At 52.8% G+C, this 24,619-nt stretch overlaps 1 protein-coding gene across 1 annotated transcript in view; it reads right to left on the reverse strand.

The window, feature by feature from the left end:
* LOC144952368 (fibroblast growth factor 14-like) overlaps positions 1-23,956 on the reverse strand; it is a 176,832-nt gene extending 152,876 nt beyond the window's left edge. Inside the window, exon 1 of the mRNA XM_078882758.1 lies at positions 23,871-23,956. Coding sequence (XP_078738884.1) covers positions 23,871-23,928 — 58 coding nt within the window. The 5' untranslated portion in view covers positions 23,929-23,956. The remainder of the gene's footprint in view (positions 1-23,870) is intronic.
* Between the last annotated feature and the right edge of the window lie 663 nt (positions 23,957-24,619).

The following is a 24,619-nucleotide window of genomic DNA, read 5'->3' on the forward strand; positions in this document are numbered from 1 at the left end:
TGACGCGCATAGAGTTCATGTGTGGGGCAAGGGTGTGTGTGTGCGTGTGTGAGTGAGGTGTGTGTACGTGTGTGAGTGTACGCGTGTGTGTGTACGCGTGTGTGTGTACGTGTGTGTGTGCGTGTGTGAGTGAGGTGTGTGTACGTGTGTGCGTGTGTGAGTGAGGTGTGTGTACGTGTGTGTGTGTACGCGTGTGTGTGTACGCGTGTGTGTGTACGTGTGTGTGTGTACGTGTGTGTGTGCGTGTGTGAGTGAGGTGTGTGTACGTGTGTGTGTGTACGTGTGTGTGTGTACGTGTGTGAGTGAGGTGTGTGTACGTGTGTGTGTGCGTGTGTGAGTGAGGTGTGTGTACGTGTGTGTGTACGTGTGTGTGTGCGTGTGTGTGTGTGTGCGTGCGTGAGTGAGGTGTGTGTACGTGTGTGTGGGGAGCGGTGGCGTAGTGGTTAGCGCTACGAACCCGGCGTCCCGAGTTCGATTCCCGCTCACGGCCAACACCACCGGTGACGATTATCTGAGCCGGTCCTGGGCCTCCCCTAGGTCGACTCAGCCTCAAATGAGTACCTGGTGCGGTGTGTAAACATCGCAACTGGGGAGACAAAGGCGGCCGGGCGTGGTGCTGGCCACCCACCCCCTCGTGTGCCGTGCCGACCTTTATAGGTGCTCGCTAACAGCACTTGCCCCAACAGTCTGTTCAGGCTATATGGGGGATCTTTGTATTGTAACGTATGAGTGTGTGAATGTGTGTGCGTGTGTGTTAATGTGTGAGTACGTGTGTGTTAATGTGTGAGTGTGTGTTAATGTGTGAGTGTGTGTTAATGTGTGAGTACGTGTGTGTTAATGTGTGTTAATGTGTGAGTGTAAATGTGTGTGTACGTGTGTTAATGTGTGAATGTGTGAATGTGTGTACGTGTGTTAATGTGAGTGTGTGTTAATGTGTGAATGTGTGTGTACGTGTGTTAATGTGTGAGTGTGAATGTGTGTGTACGTGTGTTAATGTGCGAGTGTGTACGTGTGTGTTAATGTATGAGTGTGTGTACGTGTGTGTTAATGTATGAGTGTGTGAATGTGTGTGTACGTGTGTGTTAATGTGTGAGTGTGTGAATGTGTGTGTATGTGTTAATGTGTGAGTGTGAATGTGTGTGTACGTGTGTTAATGTGTGAGTGTGTGTGTACGTGTGTTAATGTGTGAGTGTGAATGTGTGTGTACGTGTGTTAATGTGTGAGTGTGTACGTGTGTGTTAATGTATGAGTGTGTGTGAATGTGTGTGTTAATGTATGAGTGTGTGAATGTGTGTGTACGTGTGTGTTAGTGTGTGTGAATGTGTGTACATGTGTGTTAATGTGTGAGTGTGTGAATGTGTGTACGTGTGTTAATGCATGACAGTGAATGTGGTATGTGTGTGTTAACGTATTAGAGTGTAAATATGTGTACGAATTTGTTAATGAGTATGAATTTTGTGTTAATATATGAGTGTGAATGTGTGTGTTAGTGTATGAGTGTGTGGATGTGTGTGTTAGTGTATGAGTGTGTGTATGTGTGTATGAGTGTGTGAATGTGTGTTAATGTACGAGTGTGTGAATGTGTGTGTTAGTGTATGAGTGTGAATGTGTGTATTAGTGTATGAGTGTGTGAATGTGTGTATTAGTGTATGAGTGTGTGGATGTGTGTGTTAGTGTATGAGTGTGTGTATGTGTGTGTTAGTGTATGAGTGTGTGTATGTGTGTGTTAGTGTATGAGTGTGTGAATGTGTGTGTTAGTGTATGAGTGTGTGAATGAGTGTGTTAGTGTATGAGTGTGTGTATGTGTGTATTAGTGTATGAGTGTGTGAATGTGTGTGTTAGTGTATGAGTTTGTGGATGTGTGTTAATGTACGAGTGTGTGAATGTGTGTGTGAGTGTATGAGTGTGAATGTGTGTGTTAATGTATGAGTGTGTGTATGTATGTGTGCATTAGTGTATGAGTGTGTGAATGTGTGTTAATGTACGAGTGTGTGAATGTGTGTGTTAGTGTATGAGTGTGAATGTGTGTGTTAATGTATGAGTGTGTGTATGAGTGTGTGAATGTGTGTGTTAATGTATGAGTGTCTGGATGTGTGTGTTAGTGTATGAGTGTGTGTATGTGTGTTAGTGTATGAGTGTGTGAATGTGTGTGTTAGTGTATGAGTGTGTGAATGAGTGTGTTAGTGTATGAGTGTGTGAATGTGTGTGTTAGTATATGAGTGTGTGAATGTGTGTGTTAGTGTATGAGTGTGTGAATGTGTGTATTAGTGTATGAGTGTGTGAATGTGTGTGTTAGTGTATGAGTGTGTGAATGTGTGTATTAGTGTGTGAATGTGTGTGTTAGTGTATGAGTGTGTGAATGTGTGTATTAGTGTATGAGTGTGTGAATGTGTGTATTAGTGTATGAGTGTGTGAATGTGTGTATTAGTGTATGAGTGTGTGAATGTACGTGTGCTAGTGTATGAGTGTGTGAATGTGTGTTAGTGTATGTGTGTGTGAATGTGTGTATTAGTGTATGAGTGTGTGAATGTGTGTGTTCATGTATGAGTGTGTGTATGTGTGTATTAGTGTATGAGTGTGTGGATGTGTGTGTTAGTGTATGAGTGTGTGAATGTGTGTATTAGTGTACGAGTGTGTGAATGTGTGTGTTAGTGTATGAGTGTGTGGATGGGTGTGTTAATGTATGAGTGTGTGTATGTGTGTGTTAGTGTATGAGTGTGTGGATGTGTGTTAGTGTATGAGTGTGTGAATGTGTGTGTTTATGTATGAGTGTGTGTATGTGTGTTAGTGTATGAGTGTGTGAATGTGTGTGTTAATGTATGAGTGTGTGAATGTGTGTGTTAGTGTATGAGTGTGTGAATGTGTGTGTTAATGTATGAGTGTGTGTATGTGTGTGTTAGTGTATGAGTGTGTGTATGTGTGTGTTAATGTATGATTGTGTGGATGTGTGTGTTAATGTATGAGTGTGTGTATGTGTGTGTTAATGTATGAGTGTGTGAATGTGTGTTAGTGTATGAGTGTGAATGTGTGTGTTAATGTATGAGTGTGTGTATGTGTGTATTAGTGTATGAGTGTGTGAATGTGTGTTAATGTACGAGTGTGTGAATGTGTGTGTTAGTGTATGAGTGTGTATGTGTGTGTTAATGTATGATTGTGTGGATGTGTGTGTTAGTGTATGAGTGTGTGGATGTGTGTTAGTGTATGAGTGTGTGAATGTGTGTGTTAGTGTATGAGTGTGTGAATGTGTGTATTAGTGTATGAGTGTGTGAATGTGTGTGTTAATGTATGAGTGTGTGTATGTGTGCATTAGTGTATGAGTGTGTGAATGTGTGTTAATGTACGAGTGTGTGAATGTGTGTGTTAGTGTATGAGTGTGAATGTGTGTGTTAATGTATGAGTGTGTGTATGAGTGTGTGAATGTGTGTGTTAATGTATGAGTGTCTGGATGTGTGTGTTAGTGTATGAGTGTGTGTATGTGTGTTAGTGTATGAGTGTGTGAATGTGTGTGTTAGTGTATGAGTGTGTGAATGAGTGTGTTAGTGTATGAGTGTGTGAATGTGTGTGTTAGTATATGAGTGTGTGAATGTGTGTGTTAGTGTATGAGTGTGTGAATGTGTGTATTAGTGTATGAGTGTGTGAATGTGTGTGTTAGTGTATGAGTGTGTGAATGTGTGTATTAGTGTGTGAATGTGTGTGTTAGTGTATGAGTGTGTGAATGTGTGTATTAGTGTATGAGTGTGTGAATGTGTGTATTAGTGTATGAGTGTGTGAATGTGTGTATTAGTGTATGAGTGTGTGAATGTACGTGTGCTAGTGTATGAGTGTGTGAATGTGTGTTAGTGTATGTGTGTGTGAATGTGTGTATTAGTGTATGAGTGTGTGAATCTGTGTGTTCATGTATGAGTGTGTGTATGTGTGTATTAGTGTATGAGTGTGTGGATGTGTGTGTTAGTGTATGAGTGTGTGAATGTGTGTATTAGTGTACGAGTGTGTGAATGTGTGTGTTAGTGTATGAGTGTGTGGATGTGTGTGTTAGTGTATGAGTGTGTGAAGGTGTGTATTAGTGTATGAGTGTGTGGATATGTGTGTTAGTGTATGAGTGTGTGAATGTGTGTGTTAGTGTATGAGTATGTGAATGTGTGTGTTAATGTATGAGTGTGTGAATGTGTGTGTTAGTGTATGAGTGTGTGGATGGGTGTGTTAATGTATGAGTGTGTGTATGTGTGTGTTAGTGTATGAGTGTGTGGATGTGTGTTAGTGTATGAGTGTGTGAATGTGTGTGTTTATGTATGAGTGTGTGTATGTGTGTGTTAGTGTATGAGTGTGTGAATGTGTGTGTTAATGTATGAGTGTGTGAATGTGTGTGTTAGTGTATGAGTGTGTGAATGTGTGTGTTAATGTATGAGTGTGTGTATGTGTGTGTTAGTGTATGAGTGTGTGTATGTGTGTGTTAATGTATGATTGTGTGGATGTGTGTGTTAATGTATGAGTGTGTGTATGTGTGTGTTAATGTATGATTGTGTGGATGTGTGTGTTAGTGTATGAGTGTGTGGATGTGTGTTAGTGTATGAGTGTGTGAATGTGTGTGTTAGTGTATGAGTGTGTGAATGTGTGTATTAGTGTATGAGTGTGTGAATGTGTGTGTTAATGTATGAGTGTGTGTGTTAATGTATGAGTGTGTGTATGTTTGTGTTAGTGTATGAGTGTGTGAATGTGTGTGTTAATGTATGATTGTGTGGATGTGTGTGTTAGTGTATGAGTGTGTGAATGTGTGTGTTAATGTATGAGTGTGTGAATGTGTGTATCAGTGTATGAGTGTGTGGATGTGTGTATTAATGTATGGGTGTGTGAATGTGTGTTAATGTATGAGTGTGTGGATGTGTGTGTTAATGTATGAGTGTGTGTATGTGTGTATTAGTGTATGAGTGTGTGTATGTTTGTGTTAGTGTATGAGTGTGAGAATGTGTGTGTTAGTGTATGAGTGTGTGAATGTGTGTGTTAATGTATGAGTGTGTGTGTGTTAATGTACGAGTGTGTGAATGTGTGTTAATGTATGAGTGTGTGAATGTGTGTGTTAATGTATGAGTGTGTGAATGTGTGTATTAGTGTATGAGTGTGTGGATGTGTGTGTTAATGTATGAGTGTGTGTATTAGTGTATGAGTGTGTGAATGTGTGTGTTAATGTATGAGTGTGTGTATGTGTGTATTAGTGTATGAGTGTGTGAATGTGTGTTAATATGAGTGTGTAAATGTGTGTGTACGCGTGTTAATGTATGAGTGTGTGAATGCGAAATGTGGACCCCCCTAATGGAGAATCTTCGCCGGTTAGAAACATTTAGGCTGGCCTGCCTACGATCAATCCAGGGTTTAACCTGCAGGCTGGATTGTGTGAGGAGCTCACAAATCCTCGAAAGATCTGGGCAAAGTCCCACCTCTGGCAGGCAAGGCTGCGTTGGCTGGGTCATGTAGCCCGCATGCCCAGCCACCGCATGCCCAAACAGCTTTTGTTCGGCCGGATCGAGGGGGCTAAACGGGCGCGGCACGGGCGAGAGAAGAGATGGAGTGATGTGGTACAGGAGGACGTGGAGCTGAGTGGACTTGCCGATGACTGGTACCAGCGGTGTCAAGATCGGCCTCAGTGGAGGAGGCTCGTGAAGGACGCTACTGGGCAGTTGGAGGCAGTCGCCCTCCAACAACAACGGAGGGCGGAGGAGCGACGCTCACAACAACGAGCGGAGCGCCGGGTGGCTAAAGCACAGCAAGTTGGCACAGTAGGGGGCACAGGTGGTGCATCGGCCAGTCATATCGGTCAGTCGACCCGTGGCACCTGCTGGGTCTGCCCCGTGACCTCCTGCCAGCGGGCGTTCGACACTTCACGTGGCCTCAGGGTGCACATGGCCTGGCACAAGCGTCGTGGTGACGTCACCGCCACTTAGTGGCGAATGGCGGTTGTTGTTGTTGTTGTGTGAGTGTGTGACTGTGTGAATGTGAGTGTGTATATATCCACGTGTAAGTGTGGGTGCGTGTGCACGTGTAATAGTGAGTGATGTGACTCGGCGTGTGTGACAGTGTGTGATTGTGAGAGTGTGTGTGTGGTGAGTGTGTGGGGAGTGGTGGCGCAGTGGTTAGCGCGCTGTGTGTGTGGTGAGTGTGTGGGGAGTGGTGGCGCAGTGGTTAGCGTGCTGTGTGTGTGTGAGAGTGTATGGGGAGTGGTGGTGCAGTGGTTAGCGTGCTGTGTGTGTGGTGAGTGTGTGTGGAGCGGTGGTGCAGTGGTTAGCGTGCTGTGTGTGTGGTGGGTGTGTGGTGAGTGGTGGTGCAGTGGTTAGCGCGCTGTGTGTGTAGTGAGTGTGTGGGGAGTGGTGGTGCAGTGGTTAGCGTACTGTGTGTGTGGTGAGTGTGTGGGGAGTGGTGGTGCAGTGGTTAGCGTGCTGTGTGTGTGGTGAGTGTGTGGGCAGTGGTGGCGCAGTGGTTAGCGTGCTGTGTGTGTAGTGAGTGTGTGGGGAGTGGTGGCGCAGTGGTTAGCGTGCTGTATGTGTGGTGAGTGTGTGGGGAGTGGTGGTGCAGTGGTTAGCATGCTGTGTGTGTAGTGAGTGTGTGGGGAGTGGTGGCGCAGTGGTTAGCGTGCTGTCTGTGTGTGTGGTGAGTGTGTGGGGAGTGGTGGTGCAGTGGTTAGCGTGCTGTGTGTGTGGTGAGTGTGTGGGGAGTGGTGGTGCAGTGGTTAGCGTGCTGTGTGTGTGTAGTGAGTGTGTGTGGGGAGTGGTGGTGCAGTGGTTAGCGTGCTGTGTGTGTGGTGAGTGTGTGGGGAGTGGTGGTGCAGTGGTTAGCGTGCTGTGTGTGTGTAGTGAGTGTGTGTGGGGAGTGGTGGTGCAGTGGTTAGCGTGCTGTGTGTGTAGTGAGTGTGTGAGGAGCGGTGGTGCAGTGGTTAGCGTGCTGTGTGTGTGGTGAGTGTGTGGGGAGCGGTGGTGCAGTGGTTAGCGTGCTGTGTGTGTGGTGAGTGTGTGGGGAGCGGTGGTGCAGTGGTTAGCGTGCTGTGTGTGTGTAGTGAGTGTGTGGGTAGTGGTGGCGCAGTGGTTAGCGTGCCGTGTGTGTGGTGCGTGTGGGGAGCGGTGGTGCAGTGGTTAGCGTGCTGTGTGTGTGTAGTGAGTGTGTGGGTAGTGGTGGCGCAGTGGTTAGCGTGCCGTGTGTGTGGTGAGTGTGTGGGGAGTGGTGGTGCAGTGGTTAGCGTGCTGTGTGTGTAGTGAGTGGGTGGGGAGTGGTGGCGCAGTGGTTAGCGTGCTGTGTGTGTGTAGTGAGTGGGTGGGGAGTGGTGGCGCAGTGGTTAGCGTGCCGTGTGTGTAGTGAGTGTGTGGGGAGTGGTGGTGCAGTGGTTAGCGTGCTGTGTGTGTAGTGAGTGGGTGGGGAGTGGTGGCGCAGTGGTTAGCGTGCTGTGTGTGTGTAGTGAGTGGGTGGGGAGTGGTGGCGCAGTGGTTAGCGTGCTGTGTGTGTGTAGTGAGTGTGTGGGGAGTGGTGGCGCAGTGGTTAGCGTGCCGTGTGTGTGTAGTGAGTGTGTGGGGAGTGGTGGCGCAGTGGTTAGCGTGCTGTGTGTGTGTAGTGAGTGTGTGGGTAGTGGTGGCGCAGTGGTTAGCGTGCTGTGTGTGTGTGTGGTGAGTGTGTGGGGAGTGGTGGTGCAGTGGTTAGCGTGCTGTGTGTGTAGTGAGTGTGTGGGGAGTGGTGGTGCAGTGGTTAGCGTGCTGTGTGTCGTGAGTGTGTGGGGAGTGGTGGTGCAGTGGTTAGCGTGCTGTGTGTGTGTAGTGAGTGTGTGGGGAGTGGTGGTGCAGTGGTTAGCGTGCTGTGTGTGTGTGGTGAGTGTGTGGGGAGTGGTGGTGCAGTGGTTAGCGTGCTGTGTGTGTGTAGTGAGTGTGTGGGGAGTGGTGGTGTAGTGGTTAGCGTGCTGTGTGTGTGGTGAGTGTGTGGGGAGCGGTGGCGCAGTGGTTAGCGTGCTGTGTGTGTGTGGTGGGTATGTGGGGAGTGGTGGTGCAGTGGTTAGCGTGCTGTGTATGTGTAGTGAGTGTGTGGGGAGTGGTGGCGCAGTGGTTAGCGTGCTGTGTGTGTGTAGTGAGTGTGTGGGGAGCGGTGGTACAGTGGTTAGCGTGCTGTGTGTGTAGTGAGTGTGTGGGGAGTGGTGGTGCAGTGGTTAGCGTGCTGTGTGTGTGTAGTGAGTGTGTGGGGAGTGGTGGCGCAGTGGTTAGCGTGCTGTGTGTGTGTGTGTAGTGTGTGTGTGGTGAGCGGTGGTGCAGTGGTTAGCGTGCTGTGTGTGTGTGGTGAATGTGTGGGGAGCGGTGGTGCAGTGGTTAGCGTGCTGTGTGTGTGGTGAGTGTGTGGGGAGCGGTGGTGCAGTGGTTAGCGTGCTGTGTGTGTGGTGAGTGTGTGGGGAGTGGTGGTGCAGTGGTTAGCGTGCTGTGCGTGTAGTCAGTGTGTGGGGAGTGGTGGTGCAGTGGTTAGCGTGCTGTGTGTGTGGTGAGTGTGTGGGGAGCGGTGGTGCAGTGGTTAGCGTGCTGTGTGTGTGGTGAGTGTGTGGGGAGTGGTGGTGCAGTGGTTAGCGAGCTGTGTGTGTGGTGGGTATGTGGGGAGTGGTGGTGCAGTGGTTAGCGTGCTGTGTGTGTGGTGGGTATGTGGGGAGTGGTGGTGCAGTGGTTAGCGTGCTGTGTATGTGTAGTGAGTGTGTGGGGAGTGGTGGCGCAGTGGTTAGCGTGCTGTGTGTGTGTGTGTAGTGAGTGCGTGGGGAGTGGTGGTGCAGTGGTTAGCGTGCTGTGTGTGTAGTGAATGTGTGTGTGGTGAGCGGTGGTGCAGTGGTTAGCGTGCTCTGTGTGTGGTGAATGTGTGGGGAGCGGTGGCGCAGTGGTTAGCGCCCTCTGCGTGCATTTCCACCACGACCATCATCTCCACCACCACTGGGGAGACAAAGGCGGCCCGGGCCGTGGTGCTGGCAACCCCCACACACCCTCATAGGTGCTCGCTAACAGCACTTGCCCCGACAGTCTGTTACAGGCTATTCGGGGGATCTTTGTCTTTGTGTAAAAGCGAAAATATTTGAATGCGGCTGAACAGCAAAGCCTCTGTCTGGTTCAGTCCATCAATCAACACTGGAGGCACGGGGATATGTCTGCTGATGCTGCTGATGATGATGGGGGGGGGGGGAGGGTGATGATGCTGCTGATGCTGCTGATATTGATGGAGGTGATGATGTTGATGATGAAGGTGATGATGGTGATGGTAGCGATGTCTGTGGTGATGAAGGTGGCGATGATGATGATGATGGGGGTAATGATGATGATGAAGATGGTGATGGTGATGATGATAATCACCACTACCATCATCGCCGCCACCACCACTACCATCATCGCCACCACCACCACCACTACCATCATCGCCGCCACCACCACTACCATCATCAACACCACCACCACTACCATCATCAACACCACCACCACTACCATCATCAACACCACCACCACCACTACCATCATCAACACCACCACCACCACTACCATCATCAACACCACCACCACTACCATCATCGCCACCACCACCACCACTACCATCATCGCCGCCACCACCACTACCATCATCAACACCACCACCACCACTACCATCATCAACACCACCACCACTACCATCATCAACACCACCACCACCACTACCATCATCGCCGCCACCACCACCACTACCATCATCGCCGCCACCACCACCACTACCATCATCAACACCACCACCACTACCATCATCAACACCACCACCACCACTACCATCATCGCCGCCACCACCACCACTACCATCATCGCCGCCACCACCACCACTACCATCATCAACACCACCACCACTACCATCATCAACACCACCACCACCACTACCATCATCAACACCACCACCACTACCATCATCAACACCACCACCACTACCATCATCAACACCACCACCACCACTACCATCATCAACACCACCACCACTACCATCATCGCCACCACCACCACCACTACCATCATCGCCGCCACCACCACCACTACCATCATCAACACCACCACCACCACTACCATCATCAACACCACCACCACCACTACCATCATCAACACCACCACCACCACCACCATCATCAACACCACCACCACCACCACCATCATCAACACCACCACCACCACTACCATCATCAACACCACCACCACCATCATCAACACCACCACCACCACCACTACCATCATCAACACCACCACCACTACCATCATCAACACCACCACCACCACTACCATCATCAACACCACCACCACCACTACCATCATCAACACCACCACCACCACTACCATCATCAACACCACCACCACTACCATCATCAACACCACCACCACTACCATCATCAACACCACCACCACCACTACCATCATCAACACCACCACCACCACTACCATCATCAACACCACCACCACCATCATCAACACCACCACCACCACCACTACCATCATCAACACCACCACCACTACCATCATCAACACCACCACCACCACTACCATCATCAACACCACCACCACCACTACCATCATCAACACCACCACCACCACTACCATCATCAACACCACCACCACCACTACCATCATCAACACCACCACCACCACTACCATCATCAACACCACCACCACCACTACCATCATCAACACCACCACCACCACTACCATCATCAACACCACCACCACCACTACCATCATCAACACCACCACCACTACCATCATCAACACCACCACCACCACTACCATCATCAACACCACCACCACCACCACTACCATCATCAACACCACCACCACCACTACCATCATCAACACCACCACCACCACTACCATCATCAACACCACCACCACCACTACCATCATCAACACCACCACCACCACTACCATCATCAACACCACCACCACCACTACCATCATCAACACCACCACCACTACCATCATCAACACCACCACCACCACTACCATCATCAACACCACCACCACCACCACTACCATCATCAACACCACCACCACCACTACCATCATCAACACCACCACCACCACTACCATCATCAACACCACCACCACCACTACCATCATCAACACCACCACCACCACTACCATCATCAACACCACCACCACCACTACCATCATCAACACCACCACCACCACTACCATCATCAACACCACCACCACCACTACCATCATCAACACCACCACCACTACCATCATCAACACCACCACCACCACTACCATCATCAACACCACCACCACCACCACTACCATCATCAACACCACCACCACCACTACCATCATCAACACCACCACCACCACTACCATCATCAACACCACCACCACCACTACCATCATCAACACCACCACCACCACTACCATCATCAACACCACCACCACCACTACCATCATCAACACCACCACCACTACCATCATCAACACCACCACCACCACTACCATCATCAACACCACCACCACCACCACTACCATCATCAACACCACCACCACCACTACCATCATCAACACCACCACCACCACTACCATCATCAACACCACCACCACTACCATCATCAACACCACCACCACCACCATCATCAACACCACCACCACCACTACCATCATCAACACCACCACCACTACCATCATCGCCACCACCACCACCACTACCATCATCGCCGCCACCACCACCACTACCATCATCAACACCACCACCACCACTACCATCATCAACACCACCACCACCACTACCATCATCAACACCACCACCACCACCACCATCATCAACACCACCACCACCACCACCATCATCAACACCACCACCACCACTACCATCATCAACACCACCACCACCATCATCAACACCACCACCACCACCACTACCATCATCAACACCACCACCACTACCATCATCAACACCACCACCACCACTACCATCATCAACACCACCACCACCACTACCATCATCAACACCACCACCACCACTACCATCATCAACACCACCACCACTACCATCATCAACACCACCACCACCACTACCATCATCAACACCACCACCACCACCACTACCATCATCAACACCACCACCACCACTACCATCATCAACACCACCACCACCACTACCATCATCAACACCACCACCACCACTACCATCATCAACACCACCACCACCACCATCATCAACACCACCACCACCACTACCATCATCAACACCACCACCACCATCATCATCAACACCACCACCACCACCATCATCAACACCACCACCACCACCACCATCATCAACACCACCACCACTACCATCATCAACACCACCACCACCACCATCATCAACACCACCACCACCACCACTACCATCATCAACACCACCACCACCACTACCATCATCAACACCACCATCACCACTACCATCATCAACACCACCACCACCACTACCATCATCAACACCACCACCACCACCACCACCATCATCAACACCACCACCACCACCACTACCATCATCAACACCACCACCACCACTACCATCATCAACACCACCACCACCACCATCATCAACACCACCACCACCACCACTACCATCATCAACACCACCACCACCACTACCATCATCAACACCACCACCACCACTACCATCATCAACACCACCACCACCACTACCATCATCAACACCACCACCACCACTACCATCATCAACACCACCACCACCACTACCATCATCAACACCACCACCACTACCATCATCGCCACCACCACCACCACTACCATCATCGCCGCCACCACCACTACCATCATCAACACCACCACCACCACCACCATCATCAACACCACCACCACCACTACCATCATCAACACCACCACCACCACTACCATCATCGCCGCCACCACCACTACCATCATCGCCGCCACCACCACCACTACCATCATCAACACCACCACCACTACCATCATCAACACCACCACCACCACTACCATCATCAACACCACCACCACCACTACCATCATCGCCGCCACCACCACCACTACCATCATCGCCGCCACCACCACCACTACCATCATCGCCGCCACCACTACCATCATCAACACCACCACCACCACCACCACTACCATCATCAACACCACCACCACCACTACCATCATCGCCGCCACCACCACCACCACTACCATCATCGCCGCCACCACCACCACTACCATCATCAACACCACCACCACCACTACCATCATCGCCGCCACCACCACCACCACTACCATCATCGCCGCCACCACCACCACTACCATCATCAACACCACCACCACCACTACCATCATCAACACCACCACCACTACCATCATCAACACCACCACCACCACCACCATCATCAACACCACCACCACCACTACCATCATCAACACCACCACCACCACCACTACCATCATCAACACCACCACCACCACTACCATCATCAACACCACCACCACCACTACCATCATCAACACCACCACCACCACTACCATCATCAACACCACCACCACCACCATCATCAACACCACCACCACCACTACCATCATCAACACCACCACCACCATCATCATCAACACCACCACCACCACCATCATCAACACCACCACCACCACCACCATCATCAACACCACCACCACTACCATCATCAACACCACCACCACCACCATCATCAACACCACCACCACCACCACTACCATCATCAACACCACCACCACCACTACCATCATCAACACCACCATCACCACTACCATCATCAACACCACCACCACCACTACCATCATCAACACCACCACCACCACCACCACCATCATCAACACCACCACCACCACCACTACCATCATCAACACCACCACCACCACTACCATCATCAACACCACCACCACCACCATCATCAACACCACCACCACCACCACTACCATCATCAACACCACCACCACCACTACCATCATCAACACCACCACCACCACTACCATCATCAACACCACCACCACCACTACCATCATCAACACCACCACCACCACCACTACCATCATCAACACCACCACCACCACTACCATCATCAACACCACCACCACCACCACCACCATCATCAACACCACCACCACCACTACCATCATCAACACCACCACCACTACCATCATCGCCACCACCACCACCACTACCATCATCAACACCACCACCACCACCACTACCATCATCAACACCACCACCACTACCATCATCAACACCACCACCACTACCATCATCGCCACCACCACCACTACCATCATCAACACCACCACCACTACCATCATCAACACCACCACCACTACCATCATCAACACCACCACCACCACTACCATCATCAACACCACCACCACTACCATCATCAACACCACCACCACCACTACCATCATCGCCACCACCACCACTACCATCATCAACACCACCACCACTACCATCATCAACACCACCACCACCACTACCATCATCGCCACCACCACCACTACCATCATCAACACCACCACCACTACCATCATCGCCACCACCACCACTACCATCATCAACACCACCACCACCACTACCATCATCAACACCACCACCACCACCATCATCAACACCACCACCACTACCATCATCAACACCACCACCACCACTACCATCATCGCCACCACCACCACCACTACCATCATCAACACCACCACCACTACCATCATCAACACCACCACCACCACTACCATCATCAACACCACCACCACCACTACCATCATCAACACCACCACCACTACCATCATCAACACCACCACCACCACTACCATCATCGCCACCACCACCACCACTACCATCATCAACACCACCACCACTACCATCATCAACACCACCACCACCACTACCATCATCAACACCACCACCACTACCATCATCAACACCACCACCACTACCATCATCAACACCACCACCACTACCATCATCAACACCACCACCACCACTACCATCATCAACACCACCACCACCACCACTACCATCATCAACACCACCACCACTACCATCATCAACACCACCACCACTACCATCATCGCCACCACCACCACCACTACCATCATCAACACCACCACTACCACTACCATCATCAACACCACCACCACTACCATCATCGCCACCACCACCACCACTACCATCATCAACACCACCACCACCACTACCATCATCAACACCACCACCACTACCATCATCGCCGCCACCACCACCACTACCATCATCAACACCACCACCACTACCATCATCAACACCACCACCACTACCATCATCAACACCACCACCACTACCATCATCAACACCACCACCACTACCATCATCAACACCACCACCACTACCATCATCAACACCACCACCACCACTACCATCATCGCCGCCACCACCACCACTACCATCATCAACACCACCACCACTACCATCATCAACACCACCACCACTACCATCATCAACACCACCACCACCACTACCATCATCAACACCACCACCACTACCATCATCAACACCACCACCACCACTACCATCATCAACACCACCACCACTACCATCATCAACACCACCACCACCACTACCATCATCAACACCACCACCACTACCATCATCAACACCACCACCACCACTACCATCATCAACACCACCACCACTACCATCATCGCCACCACCACCACCACTACCATCATCAACACCACCACCACCACTACCATCATCAACACCACCACCACTACCATCATCAACACCACCACCACCACTACCATCATCAACACCACCACCACCACTACCATCATCAACACCACCACCACTACCATCATCAACACCACCACCACTACCATCATCAACACCACCACCACCACTACCATCATCAACACCACCACCACTACCATCATCAACACCACCACCACCACTACCATCATCAACACCACCACCACTACCATCATCAACACCACCACCACTACCATCATCAACACCACCACCACTACCATCATCAACACCACCACCACTACCATCATCAACACCACCACCACCACTACCATCATCAACACCACCACCACTACCATCATCAACACCACCACCACTACCATCATCAACACCACCACCACTACCATCATCAACACCACCACCACCACTACCATCATCAACACCACCACCACTACCATCATCAACACCACCACCACCACCACCATCATCAACACCACCACCACCACTACCATCATCAACACCACCACCACTACCATCATCAACACCACCACCACCACTACCATCATCAACACCACCACCACTACCATCATCAACACCACCACCACTACCATCATCAACACCACCACCACTACCATCATCGCCGCCACCACCACTACCATCATCAACACCACCACCACCACCACTACCATCATCGCCACCACCACCACCACTACCATCATCAACACCACCACCACTACCATCATCAACACCACCACCACTACCATCATCGCCACCACCACCACCACTACCATCATCAACACCACCACCACCACTACCATCATCGCCGCCACCACCACCACTACCATCATCGCCGCCACCACCACTACCATCATCGCCGCCACCACCAGCATTACTGCCATTAGCATCACTACCAATAATACCACCACCACTACTGTACTCTCACCACCACCACTACTGTACTCTCACCACCACCACTACTGTACTCTCACCACCACCACTACTACTGTACCATCACCACCACCACTACTGTACCCTCACCACCACCACTACTGTACCATCACCACCACCACTACTGTACCATCACCACCACCACTACTGTACCTCACCACCACTACTGTACTCTCACCACCACCACTACTGTACTCTCACCACCACCACTGTACCATCACCACCACCACCACCGTACCTCACCACCACCACTACTGTACCTCACCACCACTACTGTACCCTCACCACCACCACTACTGTACCTCACCACCACTACTGTACCCTCACCACCACTACTGTACCTCACCACCACTACTGTACCATCACCACCACCACCGTACCTCACCACCACCACTACTGTACCATCACCACTACTGTACCATCACCACCACCACTGTACCATCATCACTGTCACTATTATCAACAACGCCACTACCATCACCACCACCACTACTGTACCATCACCACCACCACCACCACTACTGTACCATCACCACCACCACTGTACCATCATCACTGTCACTATTATCAACAACGCCACTACCATCATCACCACCACCACCACCACTACTGTACCATCACCACCACCACCACTGTACCATCATCACTGTCACTATTATCAACAACGCCACTACCATCATCACCACCACCACCACCACTACTGTACCATAACCACCACCACCACCACTGTACCATCATCACTGTCACTATTAACAACACCACTACCATCATCACCACCACTACTGTACCATCACCACCACCACAATATCACCACGACCAACATCACTACCACCACAATCATTACCACCCATAAAATCACCACCACCACCACCAAAAACACCACCGCAATTACCATCAGCACCACCATCAATATCACCACCAAACACGCTACCATCGGCACCATCAATATCATCAACAACCTCTACCATCACCACCGCCGCCGCCGCCGCCAAAATTACCATCACCACCATCAATGTCACCATCATCACCAACCACCTCAAACCACCAAACCACGTCCCATATTGAGGCCTCAGTGGGACAACCCCGTGTCCCTGTGTGTGTGTGTGTTTACCGTGTGTGTGTCACCCTGTGTGTGTGTCACCCTGTGTGTGTGTCTCCGTGTGTGTGTGTCACCCTGTGTGTGTGTCACCCTGTGTGTGTGTGTTTACCGTGTGTGTGTCACCCTGTGTGTGTGTCACCCTGTGTGTGTGTGTCACCCTGTGTGTGTGTTTACCGTGTGTGTGTCACCCTGTGTGTGTCACCCTGTGTGTGTCACCCTGTGTGTGTGTGTGTTTACCGTGTGTGTGTCACCCTGTGTGTGTGTGTCACCCTGTGTGTGTGTGTCACCCTGTGTGTGTGTTTACCGTGTGTGTCACCCTGTGTGTGTCACCCTGTGTGTGTGTCACCCTGTGTGTGTGTGTTTACCGTGTGTGTGTCACCCTGTGTGTGTGTCACCCTGTGTGTGTGTGTCACCCTGTGTGTGTGTGTCACCCTGTGTGTGTGTTTACCGTGTGTGTGTCACCCTGTGTGTGTCACCCTGTGTGTGTCACCCTGTGTGTGTGTCTCCGTGTGTGTGTCACCCTGTGTGTGTGTCACCCTGTGTGTGTGTGTTTACCGTGTGTGTGTCACCCTGTGTGTGTGTCACCCTGTGTGTGTGTGTCACCCTGTGTGTGTGTGTCACCCTGTGTGTGTGTTTACCGTGTGTGTCACCCTGTGTGTGTCACCCTGTGTGTGTGTCACCCTGTGTGTGTGTGTTTACCGTGTGTGTGTCACCCTGTGTGTGTGTCACCCTGTGTGTGTGTGTCACCCTGTGTGTGTGTTTACCGTGTGTGTGTCACCCTGTGTGTGTCACCCTGTGTGTGTGTCACCCTGTGTGTGTGTCTCCGTGTGTGTGTCACCCTGTGTGTGTGTGTCACCCTGTGTGTGTGTTTACCGTGTGTGTCACCCTGTGTGTGTCACCCTGTGTGTGTGTCACCCTGTGTGTGTGTCACCCTGTGTGTGTGTGTCACCCTGTGTGTGTGTTTACCGTGTGTGTGTCACCCTGTGTGTGTCACCCTGTGTGTGTGTCACCCTGTGTGTGTGTGTGTTTACCGTGTGTGTGTCACCCTGTGTGTGTGTCACCCTGTGTGTGTGTGTGTCTCCGTGTGTGTGTCAACGTGTGTGTGTGTTTACCGTGTGTGTGTCACCCTGTGTGTGTGTCTCCGTGTGTGTGTGTCACCCTGTGTGTGTGTGTCACCCTGTGTGTGTGTCACTCTGTGTGTGTGTCTCCGTGTGTGTCACCCTGTGTGTGTGTCACCCTGTGTGTGTGTCTCCGTGTGTGTCACCCTGTGTGTCTCCGTGTGTGTGTCTCCGTGTGTGTGTGTCACCCTGTGTGTGTGTCACCCTGTGTGTGTGTCACCCTGTGTGTGTGTCTCCGTGTGTGTGTGTCACCCTGTGTGTGTGTGTCACCCTGTGTGTGTGTCTCCGTGTGTGTGTCACCCTGTGTGTCACCCTGTGCGTCACCCTGTGCGTCACCCTGTGCGTCTCCGTGTGTGTCACCCTGTGTGTGTATGTCACCCTGTGTGTGTGTGTCACCCTGTGTGTCACCGTGTGTGTGTGTCTCCGTGTGTGTGTCACCCTGTGTGTCACCCTGTGTGTGTCACCCTGTGTGTGTCACCCTGTGTGTGTGTCACCCTGTGTGTGTCTCCGTGTGTGTGTCTCCGTTTGTGTGTCTCCGTGTGTGTGTCACCCTGTGTGTGTCACCCTGTGTGTGTGTCTCTGTGTGTGTGTGTCTCCGTGTGTGTGTCACCCTGTGTGTGTGTCACCCTGTGTGTGTGTGTCACCGTGTGTGTGTGTCTCCGTGTGTGTGTCACCCTGTGTGTGTGTGTGGGGAGCGGTAGTGTAGTGGTTAGCGCTACGCTACGCTATGAACCCAACGACCAATTCCCGCTCACGGCCAACACCACCAGTGACGATTATCTGAACCGGTCCCGGGCCTCCCCTAGGTCGACTCAGCCTCAAATGAGTACCTGGTGCAGTGTGTAAACATCGCTACTGGGGAGACAAAGGCGGTCGGGCGTGGTGCTGGCCACCCACCCCCTCGTGTGCCGTGCCGGCCTTCATAGGTGCTGCTCGCTAATAGCACTTGCCCCTACAGTCTGTTAAGGCTATATGGGGGATCTTTGTGTGTGTGTCCGTGTGTGTGTCACCCTGTGTGTGTGTGTCTCCGTGTGTGTGTCACCCTGTGTGTGTGTCTCCGTGTGTGTCACCCTGTGTGTGTGTGTGTCTTCGTGTGTGTGTCACCCTGTGTGTGTGTCTCCGTGTGTGTGTCACCCTGTGTGTGTGTCTCCGTGTGTGTGTCACCCTGTGTGTGTGTGTATCCGTGTGTGTCACCCTGTGTGTGTGTGTGTCTCCGTGTGTGTGTCACCCTGTGTGTGTCTCCGTGTGTGTCACCCTGTGTGTGTGTGTCTCCATGTGTGTCACCCTGTGTGTGTGTGTCTCCGTGTGTGTGTCACCCTGTGTGTGTCTCCGTGTGTGTCACCCTGTGTGTGTGTGTGTCTCCGTGTGTGTGTCACCCTGTGTGTGTCTCCGTGTGTGTCACCCTGTGTGTGTGTGTCTCCATGTGTGTCACCCTGTGTGTGTGTGTCTCCGTGTGTGTGTCACTCTGTGTGTGTGTGTCTCCGTGTGTGTGTCACCCTGTGTGTGTCTCCGTGTGTGTGTCACCCTGTGTGTGTGTGTCTCCGTGTGTGTCACCCTGTGTGTGTGTGTGTCTCCGTGTGTGTGTCACCCTGTGTGTGTCTCCGTGTGTGTCACCCTGTGTGTGTGTGTCTCCGTGTGTGTGTCACCCTGTGTGTGTGTGTCTCCGTGTGTGTGTCACCCTGTGTGTGTGTGTCTCCGTGTGTGTGTGTGTCTCCGTGTGTGTCACCCTGTGTGTGTGTCACCCTGTGTGTGTGTGTCACCCTGTGTGTGTGTGTCTCCATGTGTGTCACCCTGTGTGTGTGTCTCCGTGTGTGTGTCACCCTGTGTGTGTCTCCGTGTGTGTGTCACCCTGTGTGTGTGTCTCCGTGTGTGTCACCCTGTGTGTGTGTCTCCATGTGTGTCACCCTGTGTGTGTGTGTCTCCGTGTGTGTGTCACCCTGTGTGTGTCTCCGTGTGTGTCACCCTGTGTGTGTGTCTCCGTGTGTGTGTCACCTTGTGTGTGTCTCCATGTGTGTCACCCTGTGTGTGTGTGTGTCTCCGTGTGTGTGTCACCCTGTGTGTGTGTGTCTCCGTGTGTGTCACCCTGTGTGTGTGTGTGTGTGTCTCCGTGTGTGTCACCCTGTGTGTGTCTCCGTGTGTGTCACCCTGTGTGTGTGTGTCTCCGTGTGTGTGTCACCCTGTGTGTGTGTGTCTCCGTGTGTGTGTCACCCTGTGTGTGTGTGTCTCCGTGTGTGTCACCCTGTGTGTGTCTCCGTGTGTGTGTCACCCTGTGTGTGTGTCTCCGTGTGTGTCACCCTGTGTGTGTGTCTCCGTGTGTGTCACCCTGTGTGTGTGTCTCCATGTGTCACCCTGTGTGTGTGTGTCTCCGTGTGTGTGTCACCCTGTGTGTGTCTCCGTGTGTGTCACCCTGTGTGTGTGTCTCCGTGTGTGTGTCACCTTGTGTGTGTGTGTCTCCATGTGTGTCACCCTGTGTGTGTGTGTCTCCGTGTGTGTGTCACCCTGTGTGTGTGTGTCTCCGTGTGTGTGTGTCACCCCGTGTGTGTGTGTCTCCGTGTGTGTGTCACCCTGTGTGTGTGTGTCTCCGTGTGTGTCACCCTGTGTGTGTGTGTCTCCGTGTGTGTGTCACCCTGTGTGTGTGTGTCTCCGTGTGTGTGTCACCCTGTGTGTGTGTCTCCGTGTGTGTGTCACCCTGTGTGTGTCACCCTGTGTGTGTGTGTCTCCGTGTGTGTGTCACCCTGTGTGTGTGTGTCTCCGTGTGTGTGTCACCCTGTGTGTGTGTGTGTCCGTGTGTGTGTCACCCTGTGTGTGTGTGTCTCCGTGTGTGTCACCCTGTGTGTGTGTGTGTGTCTCCGTGTGTCACCCTGTGTGTGTGTGTCTCCGTGTGTGTCACCCTGTGTGTGTGTGTCTCCGTGTGTGTGTCACCCTGTGTGTGTGTCTCCGTGTGTGTGTCACCCTGTGTGTGTGTGTCTCCGTGTGTGTGTCACCCTGTGTGTGTCTCCGTGTGTGTGTCACCCTGTGTGTGTGTGTCTCCATGTGTGTCACCCTGTGTGTGTGTGTCTCCGTGTGTGTGTCACCCTGTGTGTGTGTCTCCGTGTGTGTGTCACCCTGTGTGTGTGTGTCTCCGTGTGTGTGTCACCCTGTGTGTGTGTGTCTCCGTGTGTGTGTCACCCCGTGTGTGTCACCCTGTGTGTGTGTCACCCCGTGTGTGTGTCCTGGCGACCCGGGTTCGATTCCCGCTCACGGCTACCAACCCAGTGCCAGCGATTAACTTGAAACGGTCCTGGGCCTCCACCCCAAGGTCGACCCAGCCTCAAATGAGTAGCTGGGTGGAGGTGTGTAAACATCGCCACTGGGGGAGAGACAAAGGCGGCCCGGCGTGGTGCTGGCCACCCACCCCCTCGTGTGCCACAGTGCCGGTAGCCTTCATAAGTGCCCGCTGAAAGCACTTGCCCCTACAGTCTGTTAGAGGCTACACGGGGCATCTTTGTCTTTGTGTGTGTCCCCCTACTAACCACCCACCCCACCACTCACCAACCACCCCACTCACCAACCACCCCACTCACCAACCACCCCACTCACCAACCACCCCACTCACCAACCACCCCACTCACCCACCCACTCCACCACTCACCACCCACCCCACCACTTACCCATCCACCCCACCACTTACCCATCCACCCCACCACTCACCCACCCCACCACCTAACCAACTACTCACCCCACCACCTAACCACCCACCCCACCACTCATCCACCACTCACCCACCTACCCCACCACTCAACCACCCCACCACCACTCAACCACCTCACCACCTAACCAGCCACCCCACCACCTAACCAACAACCCCACCAGTCACCCACCCCACCACCTAACTATCCACCCCACCACTCACCCACCCCACCACCTAACCACCCACCCCACCACTCACCACCCACCCCACCACCTAACCAACCACCCCACCACTCACCCACCCCACCACCTAACTACCCACCCCACCACTCACCCACCCCACCACTCACCCACCCCACCACTCACCCACCCCACCCACCCCACCACTCACCCACCCCACCACTCACCCACCCCACCACTCACCCACCCCACCACTCACCCACCCCACCACTCACCCACCCCACCACTCACCCACCCCACCACTCACCCACCCCACCACTCACCACCCCACCACCCCACCACTCACCCACCCCACCACCTAACCAACCACCCCACTACTCACCCACCCCACCACCTAACCACCCACCCCACCAATCAACCACCCCACCACCTAACCAACCAACCACCCACCCACCTAACCAACCACCCACCCCACCACCTAATCACCCAGTCCACCACTCACCCACTCCACCACTCACCCACCCCACCACCTAACCACACACCCCACCACTCACCCACCCCACCACCTAACCACACACCCCACCACTCACCCACCACTCACTCACCCACCCCACCACTCACCCACCACTCACTCACCCACCCCACCACTCAACCACCCCACCACCTAACCAACCACATCACCACTTAACGAGCCACCCCACCACCTAACCAACCACCCCACCACCTAACCACCAACCCCACCAGTCACCCACCCCACCACCTAACTATCCACCCCACCACTCACCCACCCCACCACTCACCCACCCCACCACTCACCCACCCCACCACTCACCCACCCCACCACTCACCCACCCCACCACCTAACCAACCACCCCACCACTCACCCACCCCACCACCTCACCTGCCACCCACCACCCCCCACCACCCCCCACCACTCACCCACCCCACCACTCACCCCACCACTCACCCACCCCACCACCTAACCAACCACCCCACCACTCACCCACCCCACCACCTCACCTGCCACCCACCACCCGTCACCACCCCCCACCACTCACCCCCCCACCACTCACCCCCCCACCACTCACCCCCCCCCACCCCGTGTCTCCCGCGACTGGTCTCCAACTCACCCTGAGGACTTTTGGGAGCTTTGGCCGACCTGGCACACAGACACCGCAGCATGTGCATGGCGAATCCACCCCGCTTGGATACCTCCTCCTCCACCTCCTCCACCTCCTCCTCCACCTCCTCTTCCTCCTCCTCCTCCACCTCCTCCTCCTCGCCCTCCTCCTCGTCTCCACCTCGCCTCCTTCTCCTCCTGGTCGTCGTCGAACAATTGTCCGCTCCTGCCCCCTCGTCTCCTCCACCTGGTTCCGAGGCTCTCCTCCTCCGCCGCGTCTCCGCGTCTTGTCTCTGGCCCTCGCCCTCCGCGTGTCTCCACCACGTGGTCCTGCGTCCCCGTGTCTCTGCCACGTCGTGTCCCTCGCCCTCCGCGTGTCTCCACCACGTGGTCTTGCGTCCCCGTGTCTCTGCCACGTCGTGTCCCTCCCCTTCCGCGTGTCTCCACCACGTGGTCCTGCGTCCCCGTGTCTCTGCCACGTCTTGTCCCTCGCCCTCCGCGTGTCTCCACCACGTGGTCTTGCGTCCCCGTGTCTCTGCCACGTTGTGTCCCTCCCCCTCCGCGTGTCCCTCCCCCTCCGCGTGTCTCCACCACGTGGTCTTGCGTCCCCGTGTCTCCGCCACGCCTTGGCCTGGAGACTCGATGTCCCCGTGTCTCCACGTCTTGTCTGTCAGAGACTCGCCGTCCGCGTGTCTCCACGTCTTGTCTCTCGGAGGCTCGCTGTCTCCGTCTTGTCTCAGAGACTCGCTGTCCACGTGT

This window comes from Lampetra fluviatilis, chromosome 67, assembly GCF_964198595.1.
Source record: "Lampetra fluviatilis chromosome 67, kcLamFluv1.1, whole genome shotgun sequence".
Classification (NCBI taxonomy): domain Eukaryota; kingdom Metazoa; phylum Chordata; class Hyperoartia; order Petromyzontiformes; family Petromyzontidae; genus Lampetra; species Lampetra fluviatilis.